Here is a 16,596-nt window from a genome sequence, read left to right as displayed (position 1 = left end):
TATTCATCCAGTAAAAACCACAACGGTCATCGATCATCATCGACGGTGCTCTGCGTATCACTGAGCAGCCGTGCATTGCGTCACCCGGCACGAGACTCACCTTTGCCCAACGCAATATTCTTGTCATTTTGAGACTTTAAATTCAATTCGCTGAAAGTCACCGCAAACGTCTTTAAGAGAGGATGACAGCGGGGATCCAGCATCAATGTTAAATGTGCACGTGCGTACGTTTATACCGTTACACGTTTCTCAAGAAATACAATTAAATGAAAACAAAATTTAAAAAGCATCACACATTTTACCTTCAGTTCTGCTTTCAGCGACGAATGAACAGCTTCCACTTGTTCCTGTTCTGTTTCAGCTGCCATTATCACCGTGCAGACGTGACCCACGTGAGTCAACGACAAGCAAGTTTAATCACTAAACGTGTTACACCGTCAACGTCCATTATCACCGTACGCACGTGACCCACGTGAGTCAACGACAAGCAAGTTTAATCACTAAACGTGTTACACCGTCAATGTCCATTATCACCGTACGCACGTGACCCACGTGAGTCAACAATAAGCAAGTTTAATCGCTAAACATGTCACACCGTTAATGTCATTATCACCGTGCGGACGTGACCCACGTGAGTCAACGACAATCAAGTTTAATCACTAAACGTGTTACACCGTCAATGTCATTATCACCCATAATAAAGGTTTTTGGGTTAGATCGCGTTTATTTATAAATGTGTCGTAACCCTCCACCACCCGACACGACCAATCAGCAAAGAAAAGTGTCACGTTGACAAAAGACAAATAATTCACTACTTCAGCCCACCGGTGTGTTGAAGAGTTAATCCACATTTACAGTTTGAGTACGACGTTTCGCTGGTAAATACTTCCAGCATCATCGGGCAATTCGCCAGAATGGTAAAGCCCTCGCTTGCTCCCGGTTTTATATAGAGCAGAAGAGTGACGTCATCACTTAACTCATCAGGTGCAGTGATTAGAGGCGGAGGGGGGGGTAATGTAATTATATAATCGATTAGTAATCAGTCATTGGTTATGATTAGTAATGAGTTGTAGATTAGTAATTCTTTAAATCAAAATGTAATGTGTATTATTTAATAATACGCTTCCAGGCCGCACTGAGCCGGTAGCTGTCAGAGCGATTAAAGTTATTCTTGTTCCTCTCAATTTCAATGGATTCTCTAATTAGTCTTTGCCAGTAATAATTAGTTTTACACACCACTGCAACATTGTCAAAATCAATTGAGTGTCCTTGTTGACAAGCATGTTCTGCCACTGCCGACAGTTGTGTTTGAGATAATTTAATATTTCTCTGATGTTCTTTTAGTCTTACGCTGATGTTACGTCCCGTCTGCCCAATGTAGCAGCTGCCACATGAACAATTAATCCGATATACACCTTCTGTTGATAGTTTAGGTAATGCGTCTTTAGTGCAAGATACTAGTTTTTGAATTTTGTGTACTGTACCAAATCTTACTGTAATGTTTTGCTTTTGCAAAACGCGGGCTAATTTGTCAGTTACTCCTGAGATATATGGAATTTTTATTGTTTTAACAATCTGGTCGCTTTCAGTAGTATTGCTTTGCGATCGTGATTTGGCATTCAGTGCTCTGTTAATAATGAGGCAGAGATGACTAGACATGAGGTTGCTAAAATAATTGAGAATAGCAAAGTTCCAAAAGTAAATATTAGCTCTAACGAGGCAAAAGCCTTAAGAGAGCTGCGTGTAAATAAGGATATCCAAATCCTAGCAGCTGATAAAGGCCGCACTACTGTACTGATGTCACGAGCCGATTATGATAATAAAATTAGAAATTTACTAGAGGAAAGTACCTACATTAAAATTAAACGAGATCCAACTAATACTTTAGAACGTAAGACCACTGCAATAATTGCAAATTCATTAATCCCTAAAAATGAGCAATACCTAATTAAGCCAAGGGCCTCAAAACCACCTAGACTCTATGGGCTACCAAAGATTCATAAAATCGGCATCCCATTACGACCCATAGTCAGTACAATTGGCTCTGCCACATATCAATTAGCAAAATATATAACCAAACAAATACAGCCCTACATCGGTAAGACATCTTCATTCATAAAAAATTCAGAACATCTTGTGAATGTGATTAAAGATATTAAACTTACTCCTGATGATATTCTGGTAAGCTTTGATGTGATTTCTCTATTCACTAAGGTTCCAGTGGACGAATCGCTTAAATTACTTGATACACTAGTAAAGAATACCGGTTTACAAAAAGATATTCCGAAACTTGCTGGCCATTGCTTAAATAACACTTACTTCTTATGGAGAGGGGATTTCTTTAAACAAAAGGAAGGAGCAGCAATGGGTTCTCCTTTATCCCCTGCTATAGCAAATTTGTACATGGAAAACTTTGAAATAAGAGCACTTGCCTCGAGCACATTAAAACCATCCTTTTGGTTTAGGTATGTGGATGACACTTTGGTTGTCTGGCCACATGGTAAAGATACACTTAATGATTTTCTAAATCATCTCAATGCACAAAACCCGGCCATCCAGTTCACCATGGAAATGGAGGTGAATAATACACTCCCATTCCTAGATATTTTGCTTGGACATGGCCTAAATGGTAAAATAACACACAGCGTTTACAGAAAGCAAACGCACACTGATGCCTATCTGAATGCAGAATCACATCATCATCCAGCTCAAAAATCCTCTCTTATTAAGACGCTCGTGCATCGGGCGAAAACAGTGTCAGATGGTGAGAGTCTAGTGAGAGAGATTAAACACGTTAAAGACGCACTACGACAGAATGGCTACAATAATGCTCAAATTAACAGAGCACTGAATGCCAAATCACGATCGCAAAGCAATACTACTGAAAGCGACCAGATTGTTAAAACAATAAAAATTCCATATATCTCAGGAGTAACTGACAAATTAGCCCGCGTTTTGCAAAAGCAAAACATTACAGTAAGATTTGGTACAGTACACAAAATTCAAAAACTAGTATCTTGCACTAAAGACGCATTACCTAAACTATCAACAGAAGGTGTATATCGGATTAATTGTTCATGTGGCAGCTGCTACATTGGGCAGACGGGACGTAACATCAGCGTAAGACTAAAAGAACATCAGAGAAATATTAAATTATCTCAAACACAACTGTCGGCAGTGGCAGAACATGCTTGTCAACAAGGACACTCAATTGATTTTGACAATGTTGCAGTGGTGTGTAAAACTAATTATTACTGGCAAAGACTAATTAGAGAATCCATTGAAATTGAGAGGAACAAGAATAACTTTAATCGCTCTGACAGCTACCGGCTCAGTGCGGCCTGGAAGCGTATTATTAAATAATACACATTACATTTTGATTTAAAGAATTACTAATCTACAACTCATTACTAATCATAACCAATGACTGATTACTAATCGATTATATAATTACATTACCCCCCCCTCCGCCTCTAATCACTGCACCTGATGAGTTAAGTGATGACGTCACTCTTCTGCTCTATATAAAACCGGGAGCAAGCGAGGGCTTTACCATTCTGGCGAATTGCCCGATGATGCTGGAAGTATTTACCAGCGAAACGTCGTACTCAAACTGTAAATGTGGATTAACTCTTCAACACACCGGTGGGCTGAAGTAGTGAATTATTTGTCTTTTGTCAACGTGACACTTTTCTTTGCTGATTGGCCGTGTCGGGTGGTGGAGGGTTACGACACATTTATAAATAAACGCGATCTAACCCAAAAACCTTTATTATGAATAATATTGGTCGCGAAAGCCTACGTGTTAAACTGTCATTATCACCGTACGCACGTGACCCACGTGAGTCAACGACAAGCAAGTTTAATCACTAAACGTGTAACACCGGCAACGTCCAATGGTCGGCGAATGTTGAGAATGTACCTCTGGTTAATGTTTGTTGCACTGAAGAGGACTGGCCCTTCAGATCGTCACACATCTGCCTGGTGGCACGGATCCTTACGGACACGGGCACATTGCAAGGACGGCGGGTCAGAAAACCTTCGTAGGAACGTATCCGCCATTTTAAGGCAAAGCGCATTGCAGATGAAGATATTCTTGGTTCTTTCGGTGAAGTCACGTAGAAGGGAAACAACAAAATAAAAACTCACCGTGATTTTGTTGTTTTCTGTGACTTTACCGAAAGAACCAAAGAACGTGAATTCCTGCAGTCGCGAAAGTTTTTAAAATGAAAATGCAGAGAGGATGTTGGTGTCATCAACAAGTCGCTCGTTTGTTCTGCCGGCGTGACCTCTGACCTCCACCCAGTAGTCCACTCAGGGGCGGAGCAACAGGGGGGAATGGGGGGGGGGTCAGCCCCCCCCCTGAAAATTTGGGGAAGTCGGTAAATCGGGATAACCGGATATCCGGCTGCTGCAAAATGCCGCAGGCTGCCACCTTGTGATGCCACCTTGTGTGCTGCCCTGCAGGCTGTCACCTTGTGCTGCCCTGCAGGCTGTCACCTTGTGCTGCCCTGCAGGCTGCCACCTCGTGTGCTGCCCTGCAGGCTACCACCTTGTGTGCTGCCCTGCAGGCTACCACCTCGTGTGCTGCCCTGCAGGCTACCACCTTATGATGTCACCTTGTGCTGCCCTGCAGACTGCCACCTTGTGCTGCTGCCCTGCAGGCTGCCACCTTGTGATGTCACCTTGTGTGCTGCCACCTCGTGCTGCCCTACAGGCTGCCACCTTGTGCTGCCCTGCAGGCTGCCACCTTGTGTGCTGCCCTGCAGGCTGTCACCTTGTGCTGCCCTGCAGGCTACCACCTTGTGCTGCCACCTTGTGATGTCACCTTGTGATGTCACCTCGTGCTGCCCTGCAGGCTGCCACCTTGTGCTGCCCTGCAGGCTGCCACCTTGTGCTGCTGCCCTGCAGGCTGCCACCTTGTGTGCTGCCCTGCAGGCTGCCACCTTGTGTGCTGCCCTGCAGGCTGCTTGAGCGGCAGCCTTGCGAACTTATCGAACTTACTGGCCACGTCGGCGGCTCCGACCTATTAATAAACTCCGCAGCTCAAATCCAATAATAAGTTTTATACATTTGTGGTGCCCATTGGAAAACACAAACACACTGAGATATCTCAGAATGTTGAAGTCAGCAACCCCCCCAAAGTCAAAATCCTGGCTCCTCGCCCCTGAGTCCACCGGACATCTCTGAAATCTACCGGACATTTGTTACAAAAAAAAGAGCTTCATTGCTCTTCGGGTTTCTCCAGTAAGTTGAGGAACCTAAACAGAGGACAGAGATGAAATTCGAGGGAAATTAATAACTTCTTACTTCTCCATTAAATCTCCTTTGATGTCAATCACGTCTTGAAGTTGCGCGCTGAGGTGTACATTTTCAAGCTGAAAGGAAACACGACACACACACTTCGCTGAGGTGACGCATACCGCTTCAACACAGTTGTCTGATAATTGTTATCTGACACACAGCACTGATAATGATGTTCGGGTTTCATAAAGCATCGTCAATCATGCAGACAAAGCGATCGCTGAGGAACCACAGACACGAATCTTATTGCTGTCCAGTTGAAGCTACAAACAGATCAGAAGCACCTTTAAATCATTGTCTTGGCAAACCAAGTGTTTCTCTATTTTAGTTAACAATGACGAATGATGAGTGGACACAATTACCAATCATAATGATGACTATGGGGAATCCACAAAAACAACCTAATCGTGATTATAACCAGACGAAATTAATGAGTTTGAAACAATATGCAGACTAAGATAATGTAGCAACGTTATTTGAGATGCCACTGCATCTCCCATTGAGCACGGTTGGCTACGTACGGTGTGAAAGAAGTTCAACATACACACACGCAGCACGGTTGGCTACGTACGGTGTGAAAGAAGTTCAACAAACACACACGTAGCACGGTTGGCTACGTACGGTGTGAAAGAAGTTCAACATACACACACGTAGCACGGTTGGCTACGTACGGTGTGAAAGAAGTTCAACATACACACACGTAGCACGGTTGGCTACGTACGGTGTGAAAGAAGTTCAACATACACACACGTAGCACGGTTGGCTACATACGGTGTGAAAGAAGTTCAACATACACACACGTAGCACGGTTGGCTACGTACGGTATGAAAGAAGTTCAACATACACACACGTAGCACGGTTGGCTACGTACGGTGTGAAAGAAGTTCAACATACACACACACATAGCACGGTTGGCTACGTACGGTGTGAAAGATGTTCAACAAACATACACATAGCACGGTTGGCTACGTACGGTGTGAAAGAAGTTCAACATACACACACGTAGCACGGTTGGCTACGTACGGTGTGAAAGATGTTAAACATACACACACGTAGCACGGTTGGCTACGTACGGTGTGAAAGAAGTTCAACATACACACACACATAGCACGGTTGGCTACGTACGGTGTGAAAGAAGTTCAACATACACACACATAGCACGGTTGGCTACGTACGGTGTGAAAGAAGTTCAACATACACACAGTGCACTGAGGAAAACCAAACCTGATCATTGGCTACGTGTCTACGTCAAAAGATTGATGAAGTTTACCGATTAGCTGACAATAAATGTTTGGGTTTGGAGAAATGAGGAGCCACTCACACCAACATTGAATGAAAGCGTTCCACTGCTTTAGTCGACAAGACTAAGAGATATATTTTTGGTTCTTTCGGTAAAGTCACCACGTAGAAGGGAAACAATAAAGTAATAAAAATATAAACAATAAAATTATCACGACGTTTCGACGGCAACACAAGCAATCATCGTCAGGTGTGAAAACCACAGCAAGAAAATTTTTAAAAAGTGGCGGTGACATTTTTTTCTTGCGGTGGTTTTCACACCTGATGATGATCGCTTGCGTTGCAGTCGAAACGTCGTGAGAATTTTATTGTTTTAAATTTTTATTATTTTATTTTTTCCCTTCTACGTGGCGACTTTACCGAAAGAATCAAGAAGAAGACGAAGAAGAGATTTGAAGTTTACGTCACTGCAGGAATCCATAATCGTTGGTTCATTCGGTAAAGTCACCACCACGTAGAAGGGAAACAATAAAATAATAAAAAATATAAAACAATAAAAGTCTCACGACGTTTCGACTGCAACACAAGCAATCATCATCAGGTGTGAAAACCACAGCAAGAATTTTTTTTAAAGAGCGGCGGTGAAAATTGTTTTCTTGCTGTGGTTTTCACACCTGACGATGATCGCTTGCGTTGCAGTCGAAACGTCGTGATAATTTGATCGTTTTACATTTTTATTATTTTATTGTTTCCCTTCTACGTGGCGGTGACTTTACCGAAAGAACCAAGAATATGAATCCCTGCAGTCACGAAATATTTAAATAAAAATTTAATAAGACTAAGAGATTTGAAGTTTTTCGTCACCGCAGGAATCCACAGTCTTTGCTTTCATTCAAGTAAAGTCGCGTAGCGCGTATAAAAATACAACACAAAATAATGAATCAAATCACGACGTTTCCATCGCGACACCACAGGCGGCGGTCGTCCTCAGGCGAAAATAAAAAATAAAAATTAAACCTCTTGCTGCTGCTGCTGCTGCTGTTGTTGTTGTTGTGACAGGACTCTCTCGCTGGTTCAGCAGTTCCACTGCAGGGATTACTTTTTTTACCGCCCGAGGACAAAGCGCTTGAGGTGTTGCGATCGAAACGTCGTGGACATTTTATCATCTTTATACCTACCACGTGACTTTACCGAAGTAACCAAAGATTAAAGGCCAAGAGAATGACCGCGCGCAATGCACAAATACTCCGCGGAAACTCGACAAGTCGTCGGCCCGCAAACCAACTCAGCCACCCCTAGCGACAAAATGCATTTGCTTGTTTCTCTAAATAGCAGTAACACTAAATCACTCATATTACGGGAATACAAACGCTTTATTTTTTTAAACGCAGCTACGAGGTTTTTTTTTAGGGGGGGCGCATTTAGACCCGAGGGTTAAGGTCGTTTTTCCTCACCTAATTTTTGAATATCACGAGTTTAATTTAATAATTATAATGACGTACATTGTAATTACTCTCCGGATCAGCCTGCATCACAACCCCGCGAACCACCCGGAGGAGCGTGGAGGACCACCGGTGGTACGGGGGAGGGAGGGAAGGTGACCACACTGTGAGAAGCACTGCTTTAGAGAAATGAGACCACTTACTGCTGCTGCTGTTGCCCACCTGTGTTACTCACAGCCCTGAGGACCACCCGGAGGAGCGTGGTGGACCACCGGCGATACCGGGGGTGAGTGACCACACTGAGAAGCACTGCTTTAGAGAAATGAGACCACTTACTGCTGCTGCTACCCACCTGTGTTTGTCGAGTTGATTTCTGCAGAGCGTCGGCCGTCTCCTGGGCCATTCTGACAGCTTCCTCCTTTTTGCTGAGCTCAGAGTGAACTCTGACCTTCCACATGTTCAACTTGTTCATTTCACAGCGCAAATAATTGTACGTCCTTGACACGTGATCTTTATTCTGCGAAGAAAAAAAACCAACCAAACACAACACACGGCATGAGGAGCGTGTGTCAGCAGCTTCCCAAGCCGTAGTGTCGTGAACACATCAAGATTTTCCGCTGCCCGATGACCGATTATTCGCGATAAACGTTCTTGGGTTGGCTCGCGTAAGTGTGTGTCGTTACCCTCCACCACCCGACCCAGCCAGTGAGGTTTGTCACGTAAACAAAACGCGCCAGTGAATTACTACTCCGGCCCACCGGTGTGTCGGAGAGTAAATCCACAACATTTACACATTCATACTTTACGCGATATAACCAAAAAAACATTTATTATACGAATATAATTGGTCGCGAAAGCCTACGTGTTGAACTGATTATTATTACTCCATTTCAACCGAAAACTCGATCAAGTCATGTACAAGCACAAATACACGGTTTTTTATTTTTTAAATATACTTTCCCTCAAAACGTCTTTGCCAAGTGCTGTGAACGTAAAAAGGTTTAAGGCACAGATCTGAAATTGTTTGATCGTAATCACTGCTGGCAAAAGGGCCTCCACTAGAGGGCGCTCAGTAGAGGCTGAACTCTTCCACGCTGTTCAAGACGTCTTGGAAGAGAAACCCTCACTAGGGGCTGAACTCTTCCACGCTGGGGAGACGTCTTGGTAGAGAAACCCTCACTAGGGGCTGAACTCTTCCACGCTGTTCAAGACGTTTTGGAAGTGAAACCCTCACTAGGGGCTGAACTCTTCCACGCTGTTCAAGACGTCTTGGAAGAGAAACCCTCACTAGGGGCTGAACTCTTCCACGCTGTTCAAGACGTCTTGGAAGTGAAACCCTCACTAGGGGCTGAACTCTTCCACGCTGTTCAAGACGTCTTGGAAGTGAAACCCTCACTAGGGGCTGAACTCTTCCACGCTGTTCAAGACGTCTTGGAAGAGAAACCCTCACTAGGGGCTGAACTCTTCCACGCTGTTCAAGACGTCTTGGTAGAGAAACCCTCACTAGGGGCTGAACTCTTCCACGCTGTTCAAGACGTCTTGGTAGAGAAACCCTCACTAGGGGCTGAACTGTTCCACGCTGTTCAAGACGTCTTGGAAGAGAAACCCTCACTAGGGGCTGAACTCTTCCACGCTGTTCAAGACGTCTTGGTAGAGGAACCCTCACTAGGGGCTGAACTCTTCCACGCTGTTCAAGACGTCTTGGAAGAGAAACCCTCACTAGGGGCTGAACTCTTCCACGCTGTTCAAGACGTCTTGGTAGAGAAACCCTCACTAGAGACTGAACTCTTTCACGCTGTTCAAGATGTCTTGGTAGAGAAGCCCTCACTAGGGGCTGAACTCTTCCACGCTGTTCAAGACGTCTTGGTAAAGACACCCTCACTAGGGGCTGAACTCTTCCACGCTGTTCAAGACGTCTTGGTAGAGAAACCATCACTAGGGGCTGAACTCCTCCATGCTGGGGAGACGTCTTGGAAGTGATGGTAGTACCCACACTTTACCCCACCACATGCGGCCTGCCATTCAACTGCGGTGTACCAATATATACTGCAGAGTGGACAGAGGTGGGACATTGTAGACACGTGCCTATTAAACCTGGCACGCCTGGACATCACGACCTTGTGGACCGCAAGTCCAACGTGCTGAACCATTGCGCACCGTGGCAGCAGCCCCAAGCTTCGTGAAACTAAATAAATTTTCACTTGAAGCTTTCGTGACTGCAGTGATTCACATTCTCGGTTCTTTCGGTAAAGTCACCGCCACGTAGAAAGGGAAACAATAAAATAATAAAAATATAAAACAATTGAATTATCACGACGTTTCGACTGCAACACAAGCAGCGATCATCGTCAGGTGTGAAAACCACAGCAAGAAAATTTGAAAAAAGTTTTTTTTAAACGTCAGTACCACGGAGAGCGATTTGGCAGCTTGTTCAGATGTCTGAAACGTCGCGAGAATTTTATTGTTTTATATTTTTATTATTGTATTGTTTCCCTTCTACGTGGTGACTTTACCGAAAGAACCGAGAATATGAAACTAGATGAATCGGTATTTTCTTAGAATGACCGTATTATTAATGTGAAATAACGATGCACATCTGTGGGCACGTTTCAATGTGATCAGCGAGTCATCTTGCCTCTTGCCAATCAAGCGGCACCGGCGGCAGCGGCGGCGGCGGCGTGCTCTGCCGAGGTTGATGCTGCTCAGTGATGTTTGCTTGAGCTGCGAACAAAAATTGCGCACAATTAAGTTAAAGTACATCCTAGATTTAAAGTTTTCGTGACTGCTAGGATCCATACTCTTTGGTTCTATTGGGTTTATTTTCACCTACGTGACTTTACCCAATAGAACCAAAGAGTATTAAAGTACATCGTTCATAATAGCACCGCACGAGATGTACATTGGTACACGTTGACACACGTATCGCTTTTTAGAACTTTCCAACTGAGGTTTAGTGCTCAGCTCAGTCGGGGTGTCTGTCGGCAATGAGAGGTTATGATGAGCATCATAAATATGAATAAATCTTCAGTAAAATTGCGTTCTGATATAAAGTGCTTGCCCTGTAGAAAAATCGGCGAACTGACCAAAAGTTTTTTTCCAATGTATATCAGCCGTTTTTTTCCAAAAAAACTTTGGAGACAAAAGCCAGCGTTAAAGGAACCCATCAACTAAACGAAACTAAACTTGTTATTTTACCACGTAAGAGCCTGCTCAGATACGTAGCTCTTGTTCAGAAGCGACCTGGCCACAGTTGATAAGCTCAACAAAGTGGTTCCTCACCACGTGTCAATGTATATCAGCCGCATTACTCTTAAACGTCACGTTTTTCTAAATGCGCGGGGAAACAATGCAGGGCATGGAGCAACATCAACACCGCCGTGGGGAGAACGCGCAAACTTTCAAACGCACGGGCGTCAGGGGTCGGGATCGAACCCACGACCCTCCTGCGTACCAGGCGAGGTAGTTAACATCTCCTAGCCACCGTGATGATGATGATGATGAGAGAGAGACACGCAAACTCCAAATACACAGCAACAGGCGTCAGGGGTCGGGATCGAACCCACGACCCTCCTGCGTACCGGGCGAGGTAGTTAACATCTCCTAGCCACCGTGATGATGATGATGATGAGAGAGAGACACGCAAACTCCAAATACACAGCAACAGGCGTCAGGGTTGGGATCGAACCCACGACCTCCTGCGTACCGGGCGAGGTAGCTAACGTCTCCTAGCCACCGTGATGATGATGATGATGAGAGAGAGACACACAAACTCCAAATACACAGCAACAGGCGTCAGGGGTCGGGATCGAACCCCCGACCCTCCTGTGTACCAGGCGAGGTAGTTAACGTCTCCTAGCCAACGCGGTCCACCTGCCCTAGGCACGCACACCTAGGACGAGCCGCTTTTCATCGCGACGTGACGGACGTACCGCCTCTTGCGTTCCTGGGGCAAGCGCTGCCTAACCATCGTTATCGTCAATGACTAAGCAGAGCGCCGCACCGTACTTCTGACGTCAAACGCCGGTTGAAAAGCGCAAGCGGAATTCGTGCTCGGCGATCAATGTGGACATCGGAGGATTGAGATCGTTTTAAGTAAAATAAGCGGCGCGATTGGTTTACAGATCGGAGCCAGGCGATACACGGGGCCATGATCCACAGCTGAAACGAATACCTTGACCTTGGCGGTGTCACTTGACCATGACCAAGTTGACTGACCTTGCAATAGCATCCTCTATGCTTGACCTTGTTGAACCTGTCCAGTTTCACCACGACCCACTTGACCTTGTCCAAGTTGACCCCAAGCGTGACCCAATGGCTCCTGGACTTGGCCCAGTGGACAGAGAGATTGCCTTGGCTGACTCAGGCCCTGATTAGGTTGACCTCGGCCTTGCCCCAGCAGACCATGGGCGTGCCCTGACAGTCCCTGGCCCTGCTCGGGTTGATGCTGACCCTGTTTTGGCTGAGTCTGACCTCGGCCCAATTGGGGTTTTTTTTTCCCGTCGTGATATTGGCTCTGCCCTGGCTGATTGTGGCCTTGAATTGCCACTCCGTCACCTTCCCCCGGCTGACCCTGCCCTTTATTACCCCAACCTTGAGTCGATGGCCCCTGCCCTGGCTGATTGTGGCCTTGAATTGCCACTCCGTCGCCTTCCCCCGGCTGACCCTGCCCTTTATTACCCCAACCTTGAACCGATGGCCCCTGGATTTGCCCCCTAGATTGACCTTCACCTTGTCCCATCTGACACCACCCGTGACCCAACATCACCTGGAATGGCCCCGTTTGACCGCGACCTTGCCCTGGCTGACTCTGGCCACGGCTCGATGGCTCCCGGACCTGCCTAGATTGACGGTGACCTCGTTCATTCTCTGAAACACTGCCCAAGATGCACCGTATTTTGAAGTCGGGGAGCGTGGAAAAACTGCTGCCCAAATTTCGGCCGAAGGTTTCATTGTCGTTCCCCTCCATGTTGTATTCTTTGCACACTCCTCAGATAGCCGTCTTCCTGCATGACGCACAGACACCGTGTACGTGCACGCAAGAAAAAAAACAAATGTGGAATTTATTAAGACAGCACCACTGCTGCAGAGCAATCCAGATGGCACCAGCGAGATCTCTCGGCAAAGCAACTTACAAGTTTAAATGGGAATCATTTTTTTTTTAATTGCCACCGCCCGTCTGTTTACGCTGTAGCGTTAATGGAGGTGGGGGCAAACAGCGTTGTTGCTGCAATTTTTACATTTTTTAAAAATACGAATGCAACAAGTTTCCCAATACGTCAATCGGTAATTGTATTTTCATGGTGTTACTGTATTGATTTTGTGCTTTGCTGCACTGACAATGAGAATCTAGATTCATTTGTCGATTTAAAGCTTTCGTGACTGCAAGGATTCATCTTCTTTGGTTCTTTCGGTAAAGTCACCATCACGTAGAATGAGAAAATAATAAATTGATCAAATAAAATAACACAATAAAATTCTCACGACGTTTCGGCCACAACACAAGTGGCCTTCATCAGGTGAAGGGACGAGACTGTCTGGAGGACAGCGCTGCAGCGAGCGCTGTCCCTTCACCTGATGAAGGCCACTTGTGTTGTGGCCGAAACGTCGTGAGAATTTTATCGTGTTATTTTATTTTATTAATTTATTATTTTATTCTCATTCTACGTGGTGGTGACTTTACCGAAAGAACCAAAGAAGATGAATCTAGCTTAACATCAAAGTTCTTCAACTGGAGTTCCCTCAACGTAAGGCCTACCCCGTGCTCCTGATCATTGTGACCACACAATGCTATAATTAGCTGACACGTGCCTATTGATCCAAGAGCCACATCGAGTGAAACATTTTTTTCTTAAGTGTCCTGCATTTAGTTTTTATTTTATTTTAAGATGTAATAACAGTTGTGCTTATTATTGTTATCATACACGTGTGGGAGGAAATCGCAGCACCGGGAGAAAACTCCACGTGGCGTGCGAGGGGGAAACACTCAATCCCCCCCCAAAGAGATGGAAAGTGATGGCGATTTGAATACTTGCTGCCACTGCCTTCACCTGGCGTGCCCAGGGTATGGCCATCCCCTCGACGCCCACGGGAATAGAATTTCACAACATGTTGACATGTTTACACCAAACAATAACACAAAGATCCCACACCGTGTAGCCTGTAACAGGCTGTAGGGGCAAGTGCTGTTAGCGAGCAGCAGCTATGAAGGCTACCGGCACTGTGGCACACGAGGGGGGTGGGTGGCCAGCACCACGCCCGGCCGCCTTTGTCTCCCCAGTGCTAGCGATGTTTTACTACTACACACCGCTACACCAGCTACTCATTTGAGGCTGAGTCGACCTAGGGGAGTCCCAGAACCGGTTTAGATAATCGTCGCCGGCGGTGTTGGAAGGCCCGAAGTGAATCACTCAACAACAACAACACGGTGTGGTGATTAGACCACTAAGCTAGACACATTGTCAAGGCCCCAAGGGAATCACTCAACAACAACAACAAGGTGTGGTGATTAGACCACTAAGCTAGACGCATTGTCAAGGCCCCAAGTGAATCACTCAACAACAAGGTGTGGTGATTAGACCACTAAGCTAGACACATTGTCAAGGCCCCAAGTGAATCACTCAACAACAACAACACAGTGTGGTGATTAGACCACTAAGTTAGACACATTGTCAAGGCCCCAAGTGAATCACTCAACAACAACACGGAGTGGTGATTAGACCACTAAGCTAGACACATTGTCAAGGCCCCAAGTGAATCACTCAACAACAACAACACAGTGTGGTGATTAGACCACTAAGCTAGACACATTGTCAAGGCCCCAAGTGAATCACTCAACAACACGGAGTGGTGATTAGACCACTAAGCTAGACACATTGTCAAGGCCCCAAGTGAATCACTCAACAACACGGTGTGGTGATTAGACCACTAAGCTAGACACATTGTCAAGGCCCCAAGTGAATCACTCAACAACAACAACACCACGGTGTGGTGATTAGACCACTAAGCTAGACACATTGTCAAGGCCCCAAGTGAATCACTCAACAATCTCTCTCTGTAATGATGATGATGATGATCGTGAACAATGTCTCTCTGTAATGATGATGATGATTGTGAACAATCTCTCTCTGTAATGATGATGATCGTGAACAATGTCTCTCTGTAATGATGATGATGATCGTGAACAATCTCTCTCTGTAATGATGATGATCGTGAACAATGTCTCTCTGTAATGATGATCGTGAACAATCTCTCTCTCTGTAATAATGATGATCGTGAACAATCTCTCTCTGTAATGATGATGATCGTGAACAATCTCTCTCTGTAATGATGATCGTGAACAATCTCTCTCTGTAATGATGATGATCGTGAACAATCTCTCTCTGTAATGATGATGATCGTGAACAATGTCTCTCTGTAATGATGATGATCGTGAACAATCTCTCTCTGTAATGATGATGATCGTGAACAATGTATCTCTGTAATGATGATGATCGTGAACAATGTATCTCTGTAATGATGATGATCGTGAACAATCTCTCTCTGTAATGATGATGATCGTGAACAATCTCTCTCTGTAATGATGATGATCGTAAACAATCTCTCTCTCTAATGATGATGATCGTGAACAATCTCTCTCTGTAATGATGATCGTGAACAATCTCTCTCTCTGTAATGATGATGATGATCGTGACGTCTGGCACAGATGATGATAGAGTTAGGCCCAAATCAACCTTCGGCGATGCTTTGATCCGCCGGCGATTGTAAGCGCAGGAGTCGCCTCGATTGTTGCGGCCTGTACGCCTTGCGGTATACTTCGTACAACTACAGACTCCTAAAGCAACTTAACGAGACGTGAAAGTTAAAACTTTTAAAAATAAAACCAAGCCGCGCTGCGTGAGTAGAATAGTGACGCTCGCGCGCCAAGAATCGACTCTTTAAATCGAGAGCAAAGGAATCGAAGGTTGTAGATTCCTTTAGAATCGGCCTATTCCCGTTTAATCGATGCCACAGACGCTCACTGGATATCGATTCTCGCCGGTCGTGCACCGTGCGATAAAGGTCCGTTACCCGAAACGTCGCCTATTAAATATTATTCCCCCCCTTTTTAAAGCCGGAGTTAACGACGACTGACGCCGTTGAGTTCGGGTTTGGCTAATTGTGTTGTGTGCCCGTTGCCCCACTGCCAAACGCAGCGCCACCAAATCACGTGGTTAAGTAATCGATTTCAAATCGATAATCGCAAATCGAAACGACGATTTTCCAGCAGCGGCTTGGGGGCCATCGACTGAGGCGAACGTCACCGGTGGCGTTCACGTTCTGTGTGTGTGTCTGTGTGTATGTATGTGTGTATGTGTGTATGTATGTGTGTGTCTGTGTGTGTGTCTGTGTGTATGTATGTGTCTGTGTGTGTGTGTCTGTGTGTGTGTGTCTGTGTGTATGTGTGTGTCTGTGTGCGGTAGTGTAGCGGTTAGCGCGCTGCGCTATGAACCTGGCGACCCGGGTTCGATTCCCGCTCACGGCCAACACCAGTGACGATTATCTGAACCGGTCCCGGGCCTCCCCTAGGTCGACTCAGCCTCAAATGAGTACCTGGTGCGGTGTGTAAACATCG

General features: G+C 45.5%; 1 protein-coding gene across 1 annotated transcript in view; it reads right to left on the bottom strand.

Moving 5' to 3' along the window:
• The window catches only part of LOC142915741 (uncharacterized), a 42,697-nt gene extending 26,891 nt beyond the window's left edge, over positions 1 to 15,806 (bottom strand). Inside the window, exons 1-8 of the mRNA XM_076061443.1 lie at positions 15,716 to 15,806; positions 12,875 to 12,988; positions 10,621 to 10,706; positions 8,338 to 8,502; positions 5,311 to 5,378; positions 3,923 to 3,996; positions 303 to 361; positions 101 to 170 (exon numbers count right to left, since the gene is read on the bottom strand). Of these exons, the coding sequence (XP_075917558.1) occupies positions 101 to 170; positions 303 to 361; positions 3,923 to 3,996; positions 5,311 to 5,378; positions 8,338 to 8,502; positions 10,621 to 10,706; positions 12,875 to 12,935 (583 nt within the window). The 5' untranslated portion in view covers positions 12,936 to 12,988; positions 15,716 to 15,806. The remainder of the gene's footprint in view (positions 1 to 100; positions 171 to 302; positions 362 to 3,922; positions 3,997 to 5,310; positions 5,379 to 8,337; positions 8,503 to 10,620; positions 10,707 to 12,874; positions 12,989 to 15,715) is intronic.
• Between the last annotated feature and the right edge of the window lie 790 nt (positions 15,807 to 16,596).

The sequence above is a fragment of the Petromyzon marinus genome, unplaced genomic scaffold (genome assembly GCF_048934315.1).
Source record: "Petromyzon marinus isolate PM22_M1 ecotype Great Lakes invasive population unplaced genomic scaffold, UKy_Petmar_22M1.pri1.0 PM_G_Scaffold_34, whole genome shotgun sequence".
NCBI lineage: Eukaryota > Metazoa > Chordata > Hyperoartia > Petromyzontiformes > Petromyzontidae > Petromyzon > Petromyzon marinus.
This window is presented reverse-complemented; position numbering and strand designations above follow the sequence as displayed.